Genomic DNA, 22,094 nt, shown 5'->3' on the forward strand with positions numbered 1-22,094 from the left:
ATGGATCGAAAATTTCGACCGATGAGCCTCCTCCATCAAAGTAGCACGCATACCGCCCACAAACGGTACCCAAATCCGACCCTGAAAAGTCATAAGCCCTCGACCATCCGCAACGAACTCCGAAACCAAACCAACGACCCATTCCCTCTTCTGCATCCCCGGTTGCACAGCCTCGGCCTGTGCCCCACGAATAGCATCCAATATCGGAGCTATCACGGTCAACCTCAAACATACATCTCGCAGTGGTGTGCTCTCTGCCCTGCGGCTCAACGCATCGGCTACCACATTAGCCTTGCCTGGGTGGTACAGGATCTCACAATCATAATCCTTGACCACATCCAACCACCTCCTCTGTCGCATATTTAGGTTGGGCTGATCCATCAAGTACTTCAAACTCTTATGGTCCGTGTATATCGCACACCGAACCCCATACAAGTAGTGACGCCAAATCTTGAGGGCGAACACTACTGCCCCCAGCTCTAGATCATGCGTGGGATATCTCGTCTCATGAGGCTTCAGCTGCCTCGATGCATATGCTATCACATGACCCCTCTGCATCAACACCGCACCCAGCCCCAAAATCGATGCATCACAACATACTACAAAATCCTCCATCCCTTCTGGGAGAGCTAATACTGGGGCTTTGCACAACCTTTGGCGAAGTGTCTCAAAGGAGGCTTGCTGCTCGGGACCCCATGAGAATGCAACGCCCTTCCGGGTCAATCTGGTGAGTGGCACTGCGATCTTGGAGAAATCCTTGATAAATCTCCGATAATACCCTACCAACCCAAGGAAACTCCTGATCTCAGATGGTGACTTCGGCACCTCCCAACTCATCACCGCCTCAACCTTGGCCGGATCGACCAGAATCCCTTCCTGGTTAACAAGATGTCCTAGGAACTGGAGCTCCCGCAACCAGAAATCACACTTGGAGAACTTTGGATAAAGCTTCTCTGATCTCAAAACCCCGAGGACCTCCCTCAAATGCTCCTCATGCTGCTCTCTAGATCTCGAATATACGAGAATGTCATCGATAAATACAATCACCGACCGATCCAACATCGGCCTGCATACCCTGTTCATGAGATCCATGAACACCGTCGGGGCATTGGTGAGCCCAAAAGGCATCACCACAAACTCATAATGCCCATATCGCGTCCTGAACACTGTCTTCTGGACGTCCTCATCCCGCACTCTCACCTGATGATATCCCTGTTGGAATAGTGTCGAAGGCTGTAACTATATCCGGTTGTGCATGGTCCTTTTGGGTTGCCTTCACCATAGCAACTTGATAGGATGATTTAATAAGAGAGAGTAAATATTATTAATATATTATGAGAATAATATAATGAATAATATATTTTTATTTGATTAATATAAGTCATAGAATTAATTAGAATTAATTTGGTGACTTAAAGAGATTAATTAAATAAAGGGGTATAAACTGTCAATTGTTTGATAGTTAAACTTTAGACTGTAAATCCATTTGGATATACTATGGACGGATTCTAAGAGGATTAGGATAGCTAAAATCGTCCATTAGAGTTATCTAGGAATGGATTTGGATAGCCTTAAGAGAAGATTATCTAATAGGGACTTATCTGTAATCCTTAAGGAGTCTACAAGTATAAATAGACCCCATGGCTGATGGAATTCGTGACTAAGCCTAAAGTAAGGAACCTCTGGTCGAATTCCTCCCCTCTCCTCTCTCCTAAATCATCCTCCTTGCTATTGGTGTTTGTAAGCCATCAGAGGAGTGACATTTGTGACTCTAGAAGCTCCAAGACCTCAAGATCAACAAAGAACTCAAAGGTATGGTTCTAGATCTATTTCAATGTTGTTATTTAGCCTAATTAGTTATTAGAAGTCTTAGATTCAAAGCATGTTTATTAGAAATCCTAGATCCAAGCATTAGGGTTTTGCATGCACACATAGGAAAGTTCTTATGGCAAAAACCCATCAGTGGTATCAGAGCCTAACTTGGTTTTCTGTAAATTGTTGCTTGATTAACTGAAACAAACCTGCAAAATTCGATTTTTAGGTTTCTGAGTCATGGACTCGGCAAGTCTCAAAGTGGACTCGGCGAGTAGGCCTGACTCAACGAGTCCCTTTGTGCACTCGGCGAGTCCAGGCGTCAGGAATGGCCAGATTCGGGATTTCTTTGTAATTATCTTATCCAAACTTACCATAAACTAATTAGATCAATATTAATTCGTTTTTCTGATAAATATAACTGTTATCTTGATCTAGTTAAAGGTAATTATCAACTAATTAAATATTTAATTTCCTTATATGATAATTAATTAATTATTTTGATTATTTTGGTAATTATCTTAAAGGAAATCTTGAATAAATCAAATATAGATAATTAGGATATTAATTGTTAATTGGAATTATTTGATTATTTGATCCTCCATGTTTTAAATGTTTAAAACTTGCCCTCAAGTTTTGAAATTTATATTTGTGATTAAAAGTTTTAATTTAGACAACTTAAATTTCAAAAACCCTAGATTTTAAAAGGTTTAAAATACAACCCTATACTAATATGATATTACTAGTATAATATATATATATATATATATATATATATATATATATATATATGTATATATGTATAACTAAATGCTAGTCTTACCGTTAGTAGGCCTCATTCATGAAGCCAATCTATAAGGTGGGTATAAGGTTGCGGCCTATAAAATGGCACTTAATGGGTGTACACTCACACCCACCGCTTGCTTGATTGGTGGAGGGTCGTTAGCCGAACGGGTAGGATAGGGCAACCTCATCCTCTCATTAAAAGTATAATAAGAAATATAAAGTAACTACACATATTTTAAAATTCCCAATCTTAGTTACTTTAGGAAAAGTGAATTGATGCAATCCAATGAAATTACACTTTGCACCTTGCTAAGAAGTTAGTGGAGCGTGTGTGGTTTACCGGCACACTAATTGGTTCTAAGCGAAGGTGGCAAAGGGTGATTCATTGTATATCATAGTTCGATGGAGCATGTGTGGTTTACCGGCACATCGAATAGGTGATTGTTACAATGAAGGCACTATGTGAATTTGCATGGTTATTCACACCCGCTTTGTGATCCTCGGTATCCCAGTCACAAACAAGAGGGGCATATCGAGATTTAAACATGCCATTGAATAGTTTCAATGAATCTCATCCGAACCTAGGAATTCTCAAAAACACTTAGGACTAATAGTTTAGGTTTTTGTGATGGAGAATTAGTGAATCGTCATTCACTTACCTTCAATGTATTTGCATGTTAGATTACGGCATCCCTTTTCTAATATGTAAATGTTATTGTTGGATCCTAGCCCTAATTTTTCTTATTGGGTGATAATTAGGGATTCTTATTCTAATCTATCTTTGTCCTTTTCTAATTATAGATGTCGAACGCTAACAACGCTGCTGCTAGTTCTTTCACGTTGATGAGCCTTTGCCAAAAGGTCACCTTCGATGGAACGAACTTTAGCGAATGGATAAGATACATTCGCACCATTGCTCGCTATGAGGACAAGGAGTATGTCCTTGATGAGAAGCTCGAGAAAATCAACACCGAAATCGCTACTCCAGCCGAAATCACCGCCTTTGAAACTCATGAGCGAGATGCAACGAAAGTACATTGCATCATGATCGCTACCATGAACTCCGAATTCCAAAAGTCCTACGAGGACATGTACCCGTACGAGATGCACGAAGACTTATTAGAGAGGTACCACCAAAATGCGAGACAAGAGCGGTATGAGATTTTCACTAACATGATTTCCGCGAAGATGGGTCATGGAGAATCTCTTACCGTGCACTTGCAAAAGATGCAAAGGTATGTCGACCGCCTTCGCAAGTTAAATGTTGACTTCGGGGAAGACTTGGCGATCGACATGGTGCTTCACTCTTTGCCTCCGATGTACAACCAATTTAGGATGACCTACCACATGAACAAAGAGGAGGTCACCCTAAGCAAACTCCAAGGTCTCTTGAGAGTCGCTGAGAGCAACTTCAAGGACAAGTCTGTTGCACCTACTCCCAATCCGCCCGTTGCTCCTGTCTTGGCTATTGGTCAAGGAAAGGGAAAGAAGAGGAAAGCTTCATCGAAGAACTATCGCAAGGCGAAAGCCCGAGATGGTGCCTCTTCTAGTGGGACCAAAGTTGATCCCGCTAAACCCTGTCCTAACCCGAAGGAGGCAGAGTGCCACCACTGCCACAAGATAGGACATTGGAAGAGAAGCTGCCCAGAGTACCTGCAAGAAATCAAAGAAGGAAAGATCAAGCCATCTTTCGCAGGTATATACACAATTAAATCTAACGATTCTAATCATGCTATTTCTTGGGTCCTTGATACCGGTTGTGGTTACCACATTTGTTTACTTGGGAAGATGACTAAATCACCCTTCACGAGTACATGTGAAAGGGGCGAAGGTCTATTGGACCTAATACATACTGATGTATGTGGACCGTTTAGATCAACCACGAAGGATGGGAACCGCTTCTACGTAACTTTTACCGATGACTATAGTAGATATGGGTATATCTACTTAATCAAGCAAAAGTCAGAAACCTTTGAAAAGTTCAAAGAGTTCAAGAATGAAGTGGAGAATCAATTGGGCAGGAAAATCAAGATGCTTCGATCCAATCGAGGAGGAGAGTACCTAAGTCTTGAATTCCACGATTATCTCAAGGAGTGTGGAATAGTTTCGCAATTGACGCCTCCTAGGACACCGCAGTTGAATGGTGTGGCAGAAAGGCGTAATCGAACCTTATTGGATATGGTTCGCTCAATGATGAGTCGTGCTTCACTACCTATTTCTTTTTGGGGGTACGCCTTAGAGACTGCCGCCCATATCCTTAACTGAGTCCCTACTAAGAAGGTTGCCAAAACACCTCACGAGATGTGGACAGGGAAAGCTCCCTCGTTGGCACATATCAAGGTTTGGGGTTGCGAGGTTTTCGTAAGACGAGATACTCACGACAAGCTTGAACCTCGAAGTGAGCGATGTATTTTCATCGGCTACCCGCAGACATCCTTTGGATATCTCTTCTATAGACCGAAGGACAATGTGGTCTTCGTTGCGAGGAGAGGAGTTTTCCGAGAGCGAGAACTCATAAGCCAAGGAGACAGTGGGAGGCAAATCGAGCTTGAAGAAATTCAAGAATCGATAGATGAAGGAACCTCTGCCGCTGGCACTCAACCCGAGGAGGAAACTCCGGTTGAACCGATTGACGAATCCTTACCTCTTAGACGTTCCGATAGAGTTAGAGTTCTACCCCAGTTTTATGGTTTTCATATTACTACCGAAGGGGACACGTATATTAGTGATGGTACACTAATAAATCTTGATGAACCTAATAGCTATAAGGAAGCCATGGCAGGCCTGGAGTCTGCAAAATGGAAAGAGGCAATGGATAGCGAGATCCAATCCATGTATGATAACCAAGTTTGGAATTTGGTTGATTATGTGCCCGGACGTAAGACCGTTGGGTGCAAATGGATCTTCAAGAAGAAGACCGACGTGGATGGAAACGTACACACATATAAAGCGCGATTGGTTGCGAAGGGCTTTACTCAAACTCCTGGAGTTGACTATGATGAGACCTTCTCACCAGTTGCAAAGATTAAATCTATTAGAGTGATGCTAGCTATTGCCGCATTTCATGATTATGAGATTTGGCAAATGGATGTCAAGACCGCTTTTCTTAATGGGAAGTTGGCTGAGGATGTTTACATGGCTCAGCCAGAGGGGTTTGTGGATCCGAAGCATCCTAATAGAGTGTGTAAGCTTGAGAAGTCCATTTATGGACTTAAGCAAGCGTCTCGCAGATGGAATCTTTGCTTCGATGAGAAAGTCAAAGAGTTTGGATTTGTATGAAGCGAAGACGAATCTTGTGTATATGTCAAAGTCAGTGGGAGTATAGTAAGCTTTTTCGTTCTATATGTCGATGACATATTACTCATAGGAAACGACATCCCGACTCTGCAGAAGGTTAAGTCCTGGCTCGGGAAGTGCTTCGCTATGAAGGACCTCGGAGAGGCTTCTTACATTTTGGGAATAAGGATAGTGAGAGAAAGAAGTAAGAGACTAATTGGACTTAGTCAGAACACTTACTTGGAGAAGGTACTAAAACGTTTTAGTATGGAAAACTCAAAGAAGGGAGAATTACCAATACAAAGTAATGCCAAGTTGAGTAAGACTCAAAGTCCGAGTACCGAAGCTGAGATAGCAGAAATGAGCCGAGTACCATACGCTTCCGCAGTTGGCTCAATCATGTACGCTATGACTTGTACTCGCCCTGATGTAGCCTTCGCTTTGAGCATGGTTAGCAGATATCAAGGGAATCCTGGCAAAGCACATTGGATTGTGGTGAAGAATATCCTTAAGTACCTTCGGAGGACGAAGGAATGGTTCTTAGTCCTCGGAGGGGAGTGATGACTTGAAGGTGCGAGGGTATAGTGACGCCAGCTTTCAGACCGACAGGGACAACTACCGTTCGCAGTCGGGCTGGGTCTTTACCCTAAATGGAGGAGCAGTGACCTGGAAGAGTTCCAAGCAAGAAATCGTAGCTGATTCAACGTGCGAATCAGAGTACATTGCAGCAAGCGAAGCGTCGAAGGAGGCAATATGGATAAAGAACTTCATCGGTGATCTTGGAGTTGTACCTGCCATAAAGGAGCCCATGGAGATTTTCTGTGATAACGAAGGTGCGGTTGCCTTAACCAAGGAACCGAGGGATCATGGTAGATCAAGACACATCGACAGAAAATATCACTTCATTAGACATCGTGTAGAAGAAGGACAACTCGTAGTGAAGAGGATATCATCAGAAGATAACCCAGCAGATCCACTTACGAAGGGACTGAGTAGGGTTAAGCACTTGCAGCATGCTAGGAGCATTGGGCTGAAGGATGATATTAGCATAGATTAGATAGTATTAGAAACGTGTAATAGATAAATGTAATTAACATTTGATGATTAAATAAAGGAGTTTTATTTATGAGTAATGTTACTATCTTATGTTAATTGTTTAACTATTGTTTCACTTTGCATGTTTTGACTTCCAGAATAATTAAAATTATTAGGAATAATAGAATTGTTCAAATTGTCCACAATCGTTCATATGTTGGAAGTAGATATGAATGAAGATTGTCATGAATTGGTGTATAGATTGTCTAAATGGTGTTAGACATAGCAAAGGGTTGCTGCAACGTTCATAAGTGCTTATGAACTAGTTTTGAGCATTGGAACAAACCCGCGCTTGCTGGAATCACCTTATGGAATAAGATATAAAAGGGTGATCGCAAGACGATAATATCATATAGTCTTAAAACCTAGATATATGGTTTGTTATTTGTAAATTGGTTGTACATTGATAATGCGAAAACGCATCAGTAACTCGGTGTTATAAAACGCATTGTTGTGTATAGTTGGTTAATGAATAAGTAAATGCATATGAGTCGTAGTTTATCTGTAACTTTTATCTAAGAAGGTAAAAGCGATATCTCGGCCGCTCGATGATTTGATTTGACTTATGTGCCAGGCCCGGTCAGAACTGAATTGATGTGTTCGATTAAGTTCTATGTCAAATAAATCAGAGATCGAGAAACCTAAATGCTTGACTAACCATTCCATAGGATTGTCAGCATGATATCTAACAGAGGACTGTACGATCCCTTATCTAAAGGACAAGATTGATTAGATCAGAGTTTGACAGCGTCTTTGAGAGCTACGATTGCAAACCGAATTGTACTTGTATATTTACTAGACTTATCCAAGTGGGAGACTGTTGGAATAGTGTCTAAGGCTGTAACTATATCCGGTTGTGCATGGTCCTTTTGGGTTGCCTTCACCATAGCAACTTGATAGGATGATTTAATAAGAGAGAGTAAATATTATTAATATATTATGAGAATAATATAATGAATAATATATTGTTATTTGATTAATATAAGTCATAGAATTAATTAGAATTAATTTGGTGACTTAAAGAGATTAATTAAATAAAGGGGTATAAACTGTCAATTGTTTGATAGTTAAACTTTAGACTGTAAATCCATTTGGATATACTATGGACGGATTCTAAGAGGATTAGGATAGCTAAAATCGTCCATTAGAGTTATCTAGGAATGGATTTGGATAGCCTTAAGAGAAGATTATCTGATAGGGACTTATCTGTAATCCTTAAGGAGTCTACAAGTATAAATAGACCCCATGGCTGATGGAATTCGTGACTAAGCCTAAAGTAAGGAACCTCTGGTCGAATTCCTCCCCTCTCCTCTCTCCTAAATCATCCTCCTTGCTATTGGTGTTTGTAAGCCATCAGAGGAGTGACATTTGTGACTCTAGAAGCTCCAAGACCTCAAGATCAACAAAGAACTCAAAGGTATGGTTCTAGATCTATTTCAATGTTGTTATTTAGCCTAATTAGTTATTAGAAGTCTTGGATTCAAAGCATGTTTATTAGAAAGCCTAGATCCAAGCATTAGGGTTTTGCATGCGCACATAGGAAAGTTCTTATGGCAAAAACCCATCAATCCCGACCTCAAATCGATCTTGGAGAACCAAGATGCTCCCTGCAACTGATCGAATAAATCGTCGATCCTCGGTAACGGGTAACGGTTCTTGACCGTCAGCCTGTTCAACTCCCGGTAGTCAATGCACATCCGGTGTGAACCATCCTTCTTCTTGACGAACAGGATAGGCGCTCCCCACGGTGAGCTGCTCGGCCGAATAAACCCCTTCCCCAGCAGCTCCTGAAGCTGCGAGGATAATTCTTGCATCTCTGGAGGTGCAAGACGATAAGGCACCTTAGCGATAGGTACGGCCCCCGGAACCAAATCAATACTGAACTCCACTTGCCTCACAGGAGGCACACCCGGTAACTCCTCGGGAAAAACATCTGGAAACTCACGCATCATCGGAACCTCCTCAACTGAACTCGGTCTCTCGGAAGCCACCCGCGTATCCATCACATACGCCACAAAACCCTTATAGCCCTGCTGTAGACACTGCCTCGCCCTAGCGGCCGAACAAAAAGTTGATCCTGAACGAGTACCCTCACCGTATACTGAAAGAACTCCCCCACTAGGGTCTCGTATGATCACCAGCTGACGCTCACAGTCGATAACTGCGCCGAATCGGCTCAACCAGTCCATGCCCACAATGACACAGACATCACCCATCGCAATAGGAATCAGATCAATCGGAAACTCAACCCCGAAAATCTCTAATACACATCCCCGGAGGACCTCCGTGGCACAAATCACTCTATCGTCAGCTATGGAAACTCTCAGAGGCCGACTCAATGCCTCACGACTAACACAGATATGCTGACTAAAGGCCAATGATACAAAAGACCGACTCGCACCCGAGTCAAATAACACTAAAGTAGGTACAGAGTTCACAAGGAAAGTACCTACGCATAACATAATATAAGCATAATATCTCAACATCAAAATAAATACATGAAAGGAAACATACCAGCCACAACATCGGGCGTAGCACGGACCTCCTCCGCAGTCAGCTGGAAAGCTCTCCCTCGAGCTCTCGGCGCCTCGGCCTTCACAGGCCGACTCTCTGTAGCTCTGATGGTGGCGGCAAGAGCAGATCTCTGAGATGCTCCGCGCAACTGCGGACACTCGGCTTTCCGGTGTCCGGTTTGGTTGCAGTGAAAACACACTGCAAACCCTTGGGGCAGTCCTTGGCCATATGCCCCTCCTTGCCACATTTGTAGCAAGATCCCGCTCGGCAGACTCCATCATGACCCTTGCCGCACTTCCCGCAAGTGCGGCTCTTCTGGCTCCCTGGTTTGGGATCAGCGGGCTTGGCCCGCTTGGCTGCCGGCTGAGACTATGCCGGTCGTCGATCCCTCCCCTGAGACTCCGCCTCCTCCCTGGCATGAGTCTCAAGCTCAATCTCCCTCTTCCGGGCATTTGCCTGAAGCTCAGCAAATGTCCGGTACGAGGAGTTCACAGCGAACTCCCGAATATCCCGCCTCAAAATGCTCAAGTAGCGGCTCATACGTGCCTGCTCAGTGGACACGTGCTCAGGGCAGAACATCGCCCTCTCATGGAACATCCTCGTGATCGCTGTAACTGACTCAGTACCCTGCTTGAGGGTCAGAAACTCCTGTGCCAAACGCTCCCTCTCTACCTGGGGAACGTACTCATCCCGGAACTGTTGGGTTTTGAGCATTCTAACACTTCCTAAGTGTACATGCAACCCTAAATACCTTGGATCTATGTTTTCTCTATTATACATGCAAATAAGAACATCCAAGGTATTATCCTAATCTAGCATACAAAAACTATGAATGTAACAAGATAGAATACATACCTCTTGATGTAGCTTGATGTCTTCAAGCTTTAAGAGCTTAGCCCCAATAGTGTGGAAGCCTCAAGTGGAATCACAAATCACCAAGACACCTTGGAATACTTTAGAGAATATGATTACTTGGTTCTCTCTAGTGAAATTGGCTAGCCCTTCTTTAGTGTATCCACACTAGTGCCAATTTCACCAACCAATGACATCTTTATATAGTGTGGAGGATTAGGGTTAAACCCTAATACCCATGACCTTTCATTTCCTAGGATCCATGGGTTAAACACTCCATGGACTATCCATGAAAGCTTAGTCCAACCTAAATGAACTTGGCCCATTCCATATATATAAGAGTTCATATTTAATTAGTTCTTTTTGATCACTTAATTAATTATAAATTAATTCTTGATCAATACTAATTAAATAATATGATTCCATATTAATATATTAGAACTTATAATATATTAATATTAATCATAAACATACTATTCTCAAAAGATTATCCATATAAATTGTGTCGGTGAAGTGCAACCCAAATGGACCATGCCGGGTCGGGTCAAGTACATACCAAATATAGTTATGGACTTAGACATTAATCCAACAGGAACATGGTAGTGAACCTCTCCCAGGTCACCGCAGAAAGCTCAGCAGGCGTATAGTGCGCCGTCACAAACTTCCACCAGTCCTTCGCCCCCAAGCGAAGCTGGTTCAGCGCGAACCGAACCTTCAAATGCTCAGGAGAAGAGCAAGTGAAGAAACACCCCTCAATATCAGATATCCACCTCATAGCTGCCACCGGATCCTGAGTCCCATCAAACTCTGGTGGTTTGGTATTGCTGAACTCCCGAAACAGCAACGCATCACCACCCTGCGGCCTCGCAGCAGCAATCGCTGCGGTAGCCGCTGCAACAGCAGCCTCAATAGAGCGGCATAACGCTCATCAAACGTCTCAATCAGTGTGGTCTTTATAGACCCAAACATCTCCGGTATCTCCGCCCTGATGGCCGCAACCACCTCCTCCTGGATGATACGGCGGATCTCCTCCTCACTGGTACCACTGCTCTCGGGCATCAAACGTGTCCTCACCATGATCTACCTCTGAAATACAACATACAAAAATCAGAATCCACACGAGCATACTCACACTCGACAACTCTTTCCTCCTTGATTCTTGGTATTCCAAGGATTCTTACTTGGGCTGCATACCGCTCCGGTGCTTCCAGTAGTACAGGCCCAATACTACTGTCCGCACCGCACCAGAATACACTCCAAGTCCTCCTCTTCGGATCCCAAGTCTCAAGTACTCTATCATGCGTAGACCACTCTCTAATAGATCTTTCATAAGCCCCTCGCTGCTATCTACTCACTCTCAAGTATCTCATAGCAGCTCACCTCTCCCTAGGCTAAGGCATCACAAATCAAGCCACTCTAGTCCTAATAGCAATACCTAGCCTACTCTAGCATGCAGATACATCATATCAATATCAATATCACATAATATAAAGGTATTTTGGGAAATCACCGTTCGGGCGCTGACTGATCGTACACACATCTCTTGCTCTGCGTTTTTCAAAAATCTTTTACTCTTTTTGTAAATACATCACAAATCCTCAGTTTGAGTTCAATTACGCCCGAAGGTGTACTTGAATCCCTCAAACCAAGGCTCTGATACCAATTTGTAACACCGTAAATTTCCAAAATAATTTTTCATAATTTATAAAAACATTTCCCATTAACTTTTCATAAAATCATCAAGTTTAAATCCCAATTTACATTGTACAAAATCCCAAGATCACAAGTATAACAAAATCCCATGCGTGTGTACGGATCAAGCCGGCGCCTTCCCACGGTCATCGCTAGTACCTGAAACAACAACACTAACACTGTAAGCACAAAGCTTAGTGAGTTCCCCAAAATACCACACATAAAACACATATTAGCCACTCGAGGCTATAACTCTATGGGTCCGTGCACCCAAACTCTGTGAACCCTCAGGTTCTAACTCTAGGAACCTTCCGGTTCCAACTCTGTAAACATGCACAGCATAATCACATAGAAATAATGCAGTACAACATATAGCATACAATACTCTATCACATAACTCTGGTTACCTACTCAAGGTAAAGTATAGTGAGAAGACTCACCTCGCGTATCTCGATGACTCACAAATCCTGAAATCCCTCGTGCCCGATCCTCCGAGCTAAAATCCTCCTATAACATCATATGTCTCTAATTAACACTTTTTATCTCTAAGGTTGACTATCCCTAAGAAGTCAACACAGGTCAACTCTGGTCAACGGTCAACGGTCAATTTTGACCGGACTCGGCGAGTGCACGAGGGCAACTCGGCGAGTCTAGATGTTTTCACCAACTCTCTAGGATTCCCTTCTTACACGTCGAGTACTCCCCCTGACTCGACGAGTCCCACCTGGAAGAATCGCGGGGCCACCCCGACTCAACTCGTCGAGTCTCAAGAACAACTCGGCGAGTCCCAGCTCGACTCAGTCCTCTTGACCACCCTTCCCTACTCTCCCTGACTCACTGAGTCAACCCATGACTCGACTGGACCACTCACTAACCGACTCAAGGCAATCTTCAAGCTACTCGCCGAGTCTGTTCATCGGACTCGGCGAGTCCATGCCATGCAATCACTCAAACTCGCTTCTAAGGTCAGATCTGTTCTATCAATTCATAGATCTGGCCTTCCTATACCGATTCACCACGTAAAGCCCCAAACTTGGTGTACATTCAACCTCTATGTGTCCATATATGAAGAATTATCAACAAATATCACAACTCAAGGTCATAACCTCCATTGTTCTTCATAAAGCTTGATGAATGAGGCTCTCTGGACCTCTATGGATCCAGATCCAAAGCCTCATCACTAGCAAGGGACTATTTGGCCATCAAATCAACCCAACAAAGGCCACAAGAAACCCTAAACCCAAATATACTTCACAAAACAGAAGATGAGCCGAATTCATACCTTTAGATCGATGATCTAAGCTTCAAATCCACAGAATAGCAACCTCCTTTGCTTCCTCTTGGCTAGAACCTCCCTCTTCTTTGCTAAACAATACACAAAGGTCAAGAAATGCTTCCTCACTCTCTCAAATCGCTAAAGCACTCTAGGGTTTCTCTCTATGACCTGCTGGGTACAAATGACGGCCATAAAGCCCTTTAAATAGGTCCCAAACCCGAGAAATTAGGGTTTCATTAAACAGCGCGGACTCGCCGAGTCCATATCCTGGACTCGCCGAGTCCAGGCGAATCCCGCGTCCAGAATCGCGTCCCTACTCGGCGAGTCTGAGCTCCAACTCGCCGAGTCCCCTCTCAAAACACCAAAATCATAAACAATAAAGATACCTGGAAATTCGGGCTGTTACAAAAGGAGCTCAAAGAACTTGATGAGTCCAAAGCCACTCCCGAAGAGTATGCTGCCTACAAGAAGCACTATGATGATGCAAATGGCATGCATCATGGTCGCAACCATGTCCCCAGAACTGCAAGGTAAAATGAGGACTACTGGCCTTTTGAGATGAACAAGGACCTTATGGAAAAGTACCATAAGCGAGCTCGTCAAGAAAAGTTTGAAGTAGTCAAGTCACTCATGGCTTGCAAGATGAAAGAAGGGGAGTCGGTTGTATCTCATGTGCAAAGAATGCAACGCTACATAGAGCGTTTGGTCAAGCTCAACATTCATTTTGATGAGGAATTGGCCATTAACATGGTCTTGAAATCATTGCCTGATTATTATGGTCAATGTATCTTAGCTTACCATTTGAACAACATTGAGCAAACACTGGCCCAATTGCACAACTTGTTGCAGACTGCTAAAGCAGGGATGAAGGGTAAAAGTATAGCCTCCACTCCTGCAAGTGCTCCTGTTCTAGCTATTGGATAGGAAAAGGGGAAAAAGAGGAAAGGTCCTCCTAAGCAAAACTGGAAGGCAAAGGTCCAATTCGGGTCATCTAGTGGTGGCCCAAAGGCTAAGCCCAATGCCACCATTCCCCATGTTTCTGATTCAAAGGATGTTATTTGCTTTTATTGCAATAAAAAAAGGGAATTGGAAGAGAACCTGCCCACAATATCTGCAGGATATCAAAGATGGCAAAGTGAATCCATCTTCGGCAGGTATTTACACTATTTCTTTTAATAACTCATTATCTTCTCGTTCATGGGTCCTTGATACAGGATGTGGTTTTCACATCTGCTCTGATTTGCAGGGGCTAAAGGAAAGTGAGGAGATAGAGCGAGGAAGGATAAACTTGATCATGGGAAACAAGAAGTCTTCACCAGTAACCAAGATTAGAGTTTATCAACTTTTGCTTAGTAATGATGTTAGATTAGATTTATTGAATTGTTGCTATTCGTCTGAGATAACGAGAAACATTATTTCATTTCATGCATTGTTCAGACAAGGTTTTAAATATTCTTTTAATGATTTGAATGGTTCAATTTATGTTTATAAGAATGGTGTTTTCGTGTTTGAAGCTTTACATTGTGATGGTGTGTATGAAACAGTGACTTGTGTTGATAGCTTAGGAAATAGTGTGTTTAATATTGACTTGTCTAATAGTGTAGACAAGGCATGTTTGTGGCATTGTCGTCTTGGACACATTAACATGAAACACATAGTCCAACTCCAAAAGGATGGAGTGTTGGAATCATTTAACCTAAAATCAGATGATCTGTGTGAATCTTGTCTTTTGGGAAAGATGACAAAATCACCATTCACAGGGTCTTGTGAAAGAGGTCAATGTTTGTTGGACCTCATACATACAGATGATTGTGGACCCTTCAGATCAACCATAAGAGATGTTAATCGATTTTATGTGACTTTCACTGATGATTATAGTAGATATGGTTATGTATACTTAATCAAACATAAGTCAGAAACCTTTGAAAAGTTCAAAGAGTTTAAACATGAGGTCAAAAATCAATTAGGCAGGAAAATAAAGATACTTAGATCCGATAGAGGAGGAGAGTATCTTAGCATTGAGTTCAACGACTATCTAAAGGAATATGGGATAGTCTCACAATTTAATCCTCCTACGACACCACAGTTAAATGGTGTGGCTGAGAGGCGCAATCGAACCTTGTTAGATATGGTTCGTTCTATGATGAGTCGTGCTCCACTTCCAATTCATTTATGGGGCTATGCCTTAGAAATAGCTGCCCACATCCTAAATCTTGTCCTAACAAAGAAGGTTGTCAAAACACCTCACGAAATGTGGACAGGGAAAGTTCACTCGTTAGCACATATTAAAGTCTGGGGTTGTGAAGCTTTCATAAGACGAGAGACTCATGATAAGCTAGCAGCAAGAAATGAGAAGTGTGTTTTCATTTGTTACCTAAAACAGTCTTTTGGATATTTGTTCTACAGACCTAGTGAGAACATGGTTTTTGTAGCACAAAGAGGAGTCTTTCTAGAAAGAGAGCTCATATTCAAAGAGGACAATGGGAGTACCATAGAATCTTTCTAGAAAGAGAGCTCATATTCAAAGAGGACAGTGGGAGTACCATTGACCTTGAAGAGATTCAAGAGTCAACTAATGAAGGAACCTTAGATGACACTAGCACTCAAACAGAGGAAATAGTTCCTGTTGAACCAGTTGATAAATCATTACCTCTTCGAAGATCCACTAGGGTGAGTGTGCCACCTGAGTTGTATGGTTTTTATATTACTTCAGACGGTGACACATTCATCAGTGATAGGACACTGGTGAATTTAGATGAACCAGTCTCTTAGAAGGAAGCAATGGCAGGCCCAGAGGCTTCCAAGTGGAAAGAGGCAATGGACAGCGAGATAAAGTCCATGTATGACAACCAAGTTTGGAATTTGGTTGATAATGCACCGGGTCGTAAGACAGTTGGGTGCAAATGGATCTTCAAGAAGAAGACAAACATGGATGGGAATGTTCACACATTCAAGGCTAGACTGGTTGCGAAAGGTTTCACACAAACCCCAAGGGTTGACTATGATGAAACATTCTCGCCAGTAGCCAAGATTAAATCTATCAGGATATTGCTCGCCATAGCTACCTTTCATGACTATGAAATCTGGCAGATGGGTGTCCAGACTGCTTTCCTTAACGGGAAGCTGGTTGAGGATGTTTACATGAATCAGCCAGAGGGTTTTGTTGATGAAAAGTTTCCTAATAGAGTGTGTAAGCTTGAGAAATTCATTTATGGATTGAAACAAGCATCTCGCAGCTGGAATCTTTTCTTCCATGAGAAAGTCAAAGAGTTTGGTTTCTCTAGAAGTGAAGATGAGTTTTGTGTGTATCTCAAGGCTAGTGGGAGTATAGTAACTTTTCTGGTGTTATATGTCGATGACATATTACTCATTGGTAACGACATTCCAACCTTGAACGAAGTTAAGTCTTGGCTTGGAAAGTGTTTTGCCATGAAAGACCTTGGAGAAGCTGCTTATATTCTTGGGATTAGGATATTGAGTGATAGAAAGAAGAGACTAATTGGACTTAGTCAGAGGACATACTTGGATAAGGTACTAAAGAGGTTTAGTATGGAAAATTCCAAGAAGGGAAAGCCACCTATCCAGAGCAATACAAAATTGAGTAAGACTCAATGCCCTAGTATAGATGAAGAAATAGCTGACATGAGTCGTGTACCTTATGCTTCCGCTGTCGGATCGATCATGTACGCTATGCCATGTACTCGCCCTGATGTGGCCTTTGCTTTGAGCATGGTCAGTCGATATCAGGGAAACCCAGGCAGAGCTCATTGGATAGCAGTAAAGAATATACTCAAGTATTTGCGAAGAACGAAGGATTGGATCTTTGTACTTGGTGGCAATGATACTTTGAGAGTAGATGGTTATAGTGATGCCAGCTTTCAAACAGATAGAGATAACTTTTGTTCTCAATCTGGCTGGGTATTTCTACTGAATGGAGGAGCAGTTACTTGGAAAAGTTCCAAGCAAGATATGGTGGCCGATTCTACAGAGTACATAGCAGCGAGTGAAGCGTCTAAAGAAGCAGCTTGGTTGAGTAACTTCATCGGGGATCTCGGAGTTGTTCTAACCATCCAGGAGCCTATGGAACCGTTCTGCGATAATGAAGGAGCGGCTACCTTAACTAAGGAATCCAGAGACCATGGTAAAACCAGAAATATCGACAGAAAGTACCATTTCATCAGGCATAGAGTAGAATAAGGCCATCTTGTTGTAAAGAGGGTATCATCTGAAGATAACCCAGCAGACCCCCTAAAAAAGGGTTTGAGTAGGGCTAAGCGTATTCAGCATGCTCGAAGCATAGGGCTAAAAGATGATATTAGTTTTAGTGGTTAGATTAGTCTAGTTCAGAAACTTGTTACAAAGTAAATGTAATTAACTTTTGGTGATTAAATAATAAAGTATTATTTATGAGTTTGTTTACTACCTTTTGTCAATTGTTTATTATTATGTTTCATATTTTGCATGTTTTACTTCCCGAATAATATGATTGTTCAAACTACACAATCGCTCGTATATTTGGAAGTAAGTAGTGAATTAAGACTGTCATGAATTGGATTGCAGATTGTCTAAGGAGAGACATAGCAATAGAATTGTTGCAATGTTCATGAGTTCTCAGAGAGTGAGATTTGAGTATGGATAAACCCACGCTCAGAGTATTACTTCATGGAATTCATCACGAGTAATTCTGAGACTATAATATCTATGATCTTGAGAGAGAGATATATGAGTTGTAGTTTGCAAGTCGGCCATACATTGGTGATACGAAAACGCATCAGTAACTTAGTGTTATAAAATGTATTGTCATGTATGGTTTGATGAGTAAAAGATACAAGCATATCAGTCAATGTTTATTCGTTCCTTTTTCCCTAACGGGAAAAGCGGTATCTGTGGGCCCCTTGATGATTTGGTGTTCACTTTTGTGTTGGGCCCAGCCAGGACTAAATTGATGTGTTCGATTAGAAGTCCTATATCATCACAAATCAGAAATCGGGAAACATAGAATCTGGACAAAGATATTGATTGTATTCCATGTCTTATGTCTAGGGATATCTAGTAGAATGAAGGGTCATATGATCACTTATCTTAGGACACATAACTGACTGGGTCAGAGTTCGGCATCAGCTTTTGAAAGCTACAATTTGCTGATCAAATTTAGAAGTCATACTAGCAATTATAGTTACAGACTTATCCAAGTGGGAGACTGTTGGATTAGGTGTCTAAGCTCATAACTATAATTGGTATGAACTTGAATTGATAGCAACACAGTCCTTTTGGGTTGCCCTCAAACCTAGCAACCGGACAAGGGAATTATGAAAGGAGAGATATTGATTTATTATAAGATTAATAAATTAATATAAATGATTTATTAATATGTTAAAAGATTAATATATTGATTAGAAATCATAATGTTTAATTAATAGTTAGCCAGAAATTAATTAGAATTAATTTTGGGGTTAAAAGCATTAATTATAAAGTGCAGAGACTAGTTTGCAATTATCAGATAGTTGAGTGGAAGGCTCCAGAACCTCCTTGGAGGGAGGTGGACGAAATCTATAGGGGAAACCCTAAGGATTTCGTCCAAGGGGCTTTGAATAAGGCCTTTGGATTAGCTTAGGCCCCAAGCAAAGGAGTATTAGGGTTTTCCCAAAACCCTAGATCCCTCAGCTATATAAAGAGCCTCCCAGCTCCTAAAATCGACCACTCCTACCTTGGAAGAAACCCTAGGCCGACTTTTTCATACCCTACCATCTCTCTCCTTCAAGTTTCCTTCTTGCTAGTTCTTGGGTGTGATTTCGTTAGAGGCATTACATTTGTGGTGCTAGGCTTCCAAGAAGATCAAGTTCAAGAGGATTATCAATTATTTACTATAACAATTGAAAGGTATGTAACTCTTAAACCCTAGTTAATCAATTTCGAAAATAGCCTCTCTCCTCTAGGGTTCTTGTTTGCAATTCAAAGTTATATGTTCAATAGTTAAAACATAGATCCAAAGTAGGTTGCATGTGAACTTAGGAATTGTTTTCTAGTTTATTTGTTTTACCTAAAACCCATCACTTAAGCCATACATACCCATTTTAAGCCATGCAATGGCTCCAAATTACAGATCCAAGCTCCCAGGGCATGCCTTTCACGTAAAGTTGCAAACTTTACGTGCATGCATGGCTAAAAAGGTTCTTAATTCCAAAACTAAGCTCTTAATGGGTTTCATGCACAAGGGGAGCTCATTCACGACCAAGACATGAACTTTATGAATCTAGAACTCGGGAAAGGTCCAGATCTGAAGTTACAACTTCAGATCTAGCTCATGTCTTGCAATATCACCTTACTCAAACCATAAAACCCTAGATTTCCACCATATGAGATCTAGAAGGAAAAGAGATAAAGATGTTGACTTGATACCTTCAATGGGTGCTAACTGAGGCAGATTTCGGATTTCCCACTCCTTCCTTGCCCCTATCCCCTTGTTCTCCAAGTTCTTCCTCCCACAAGCCCTCCTTCCAAGCTTACAATGCAGAAGAAAGGCACAATACACTGTTAGGGTTTTCTATGAGCTCTTACTGACTGCAAGGAGGCCAAATGTGGCTTATGCCTCCTTAAATAGAGGGCAGAACCCGGGACTTAGGGTTTCTTCTGCCTGCTCCTACTCGTCGAGTCCAACGTCGAGTCCCTTTATGGACTCGACGAGTAGATTACTAATTTTGCGATCCCGTGTCGACGCTACTCGACGAGTAGGGCATCCTTTACTCGTCGAGTAGGGCTTAAAACTAAAGAAATTCTTAATTAATTTAATATCTGGGAATCGGGGCGTTACGGTGGGCAACGCCCACACCAATGTTTTTGAGAAAAAGACAAAAAAAAAACGATGTTAATGGAAGGTGATGGTGGTAGCGGGAAGCAACGTGCAGACGTATAACGCCGAATAACATTGAAGGGGGCGGTGTTTGCGTGTTATAACGCCCAATAATGCCCCAATGGGCGTTGCCCATACCCAACAATCTAAGGGGTCGTTTAATAGCGTATCTAATTGGGTCCAAAGAGGGACTGAGTCCATAAAATATCAATTTGCATGTTTGATAGGGATAGGATTCGGACCAACATGTGGACTCGGTCCAATAAAAACATAGGACTCGGTCCTTGATTTCAACTTGATGGACCGAGAAAAACATAAGGAAAAAAAACCGTTGCTGCCAATTGACAATTCATCGTTGCTGCCCTATCGATCCAAAAAAAATCTCTGCTGCCCCCGTTAACCTCTCATCGACGAAGCCTATTATTTCCCTTATCGGTCAAAAGCATTGCAAGAGTCATCATCCACAGCAGTAGCGTCCGTGATCAACAACACATAACATGTTTGTTTTTATTTTTTTAACGTTGCTTTTTCTGTATTCATAGTCAGGGACAAAACTGTCCAAAACTTGAAAAAAAAATTGCATGTTATTTCTGTCAATACCCCATAATCAGGGGCAAAATAGTCCAGAACTGTCCATATATTTTTGTGGTATTCTATCTTCTTAAAGCTGTCAAAGATCTAACTCACAGTCAAGCTATCTGAATGTCAAGTTTTCATGAATTCTTGAAGATGTGTGACTTTTATCTTTTTTATATCATTTGGTAGTGAGAACCTTGCATCTAAGAGCTATGGATTCCATTTTAAACCTGACAATTCATCTTTAATTGATTGAACAAGCATGTTTCTTTTCCTTGTTGTACCCTACTCCATGCCAAAAGTTCTATCATTAATGTTAGTATAAGCAAATTATTGTCTTTATAGAGGAAAAAGTTAAAAATTGTAAGCAATCTTTAGTGATTAATATATATGACTGTGATGGTTAAATTTGTACATTTAAACATATTATCATGTTTGTTTTTTGTTTTAGTAATAACAATATTGTAAAGTTTTAGCAAAATTATAAATTTGATAATTAGAAATTTTTTTCAGATTTATTATATTTTCGTATTCTTTGAAAATTATCTCCGTTATAAAAAATAACAAGACACTAATTTACTTCATAAATTTTTATACTAAAAAACTAAATGTGTATATGTATATATATTTGTATATATGTGTGCAAAGATGTGTATATTTATCATTTATTTATTCCTTATACATGGCAGAAAAGAGAAGTAGAGCTAGTTGATCTTCGGATTTTGTGAACAAAACTTTTCTTGATGCATGTATCCAAGAACTAACAAGTAACGGTCGGGAGGGTAGTGGTCTCAAAAGTACCTCATGGAATACAATAGCTGAAAAACTAAAAAAAGAACTCGACTTTGTTGTTGAGAAAAAACAAATGAAATATCGTTATTACTACTTGAAAAGCAAGTATGCAATTTGGTTGAAATTAAAAAACAAAACCAGGAATCTCTATAATCCTGTCACAAACACGTTTCAAATGACGGATGAAGAGTGGAAAGCGGAGGCGAAAGTAATCTTTTAATTTAAAACACATTATTATTTTTTAAAATGTTTAATAATAAAATCATTTTTTCAAACAGTTAAACAAGATGGTTGAGAAATTAAGAAATGCACCCCTCATTTACCCTGAACTATGCACCCAGTTGTTTGACGGTGCGACCTCGACTAGTGCTGCTAGTTGGGGACCATCTTCGACACTCCCTTACCTTGTAGAAGTCTTTACTACACAAGATGATGATGATATCGAGATGGTAGATACTCCACCTCAAATGGATATCCCAGCCTCAGCTTCAACAGTACCCCCACCTACAAGTGCAACATATGCAAGTGGAGATTCGTCTGGTCAGTCCAAAAACAAAAGAGGAAAATGAAATG

At 41.4% G+C, this 22,094-nt stretch overlaps 1 protein-coding gene across 1 annotated transcript; it reads left to right on the forward strand.

Moving 5' to 3' along the window:
* Nucleotides 1-21,594: 21,594 nt before the first annotated feature.
* Nucleotides 21,595-22,090, forward strand: LOC111892759 (uncharacterized). The gene is made up of 2 exons (XM_023888816.1): nucleotides 21,595-21,729; nucleotides 21,800-22,090. Exons 1-2 carry the CDS (start codon nucleotides 21,595-21,597, stop codon nucleotides 22,088-22,090), a joined length of 426 nt encoding a protein of 141 aa, XP_023744584.1.
* Nucleotides 22,091-22,094: the final 4 nt, after the last annotated feature.

Source organism: Lactuca sativa, chromosome 7 (genome assembly GCF_002870075.4).
Source record: "Lactuca sativa cultivar Salinas chromosome 7, Lsat_Salinas_v11, whole genome shotgun sequence".
Classification (NCBI taxonomy): domain Eukaryota; kingdom Viridiplantae; phylum Streptophyta; class Magnoliopsida; order Asterales; family Asteraceae; genus Lactuca; species Lactuca sativa.

Coding starts and splice junctions, on each gene's coding strand:
- LOC111892759 (XM_023888816.1), top strand. CDS start 21,595: ATGAAATATCGTTATTACTACTTGAAAAGCAAGTATGCAATTTGGTTG. Junction 21,730..21,799: donor AGTGGAAAGCGGAGGCGAAA/GTAATCTTTTAA, acceptor TTTTTCAAACAG/TTAAACAAGATGGTTGAGAA.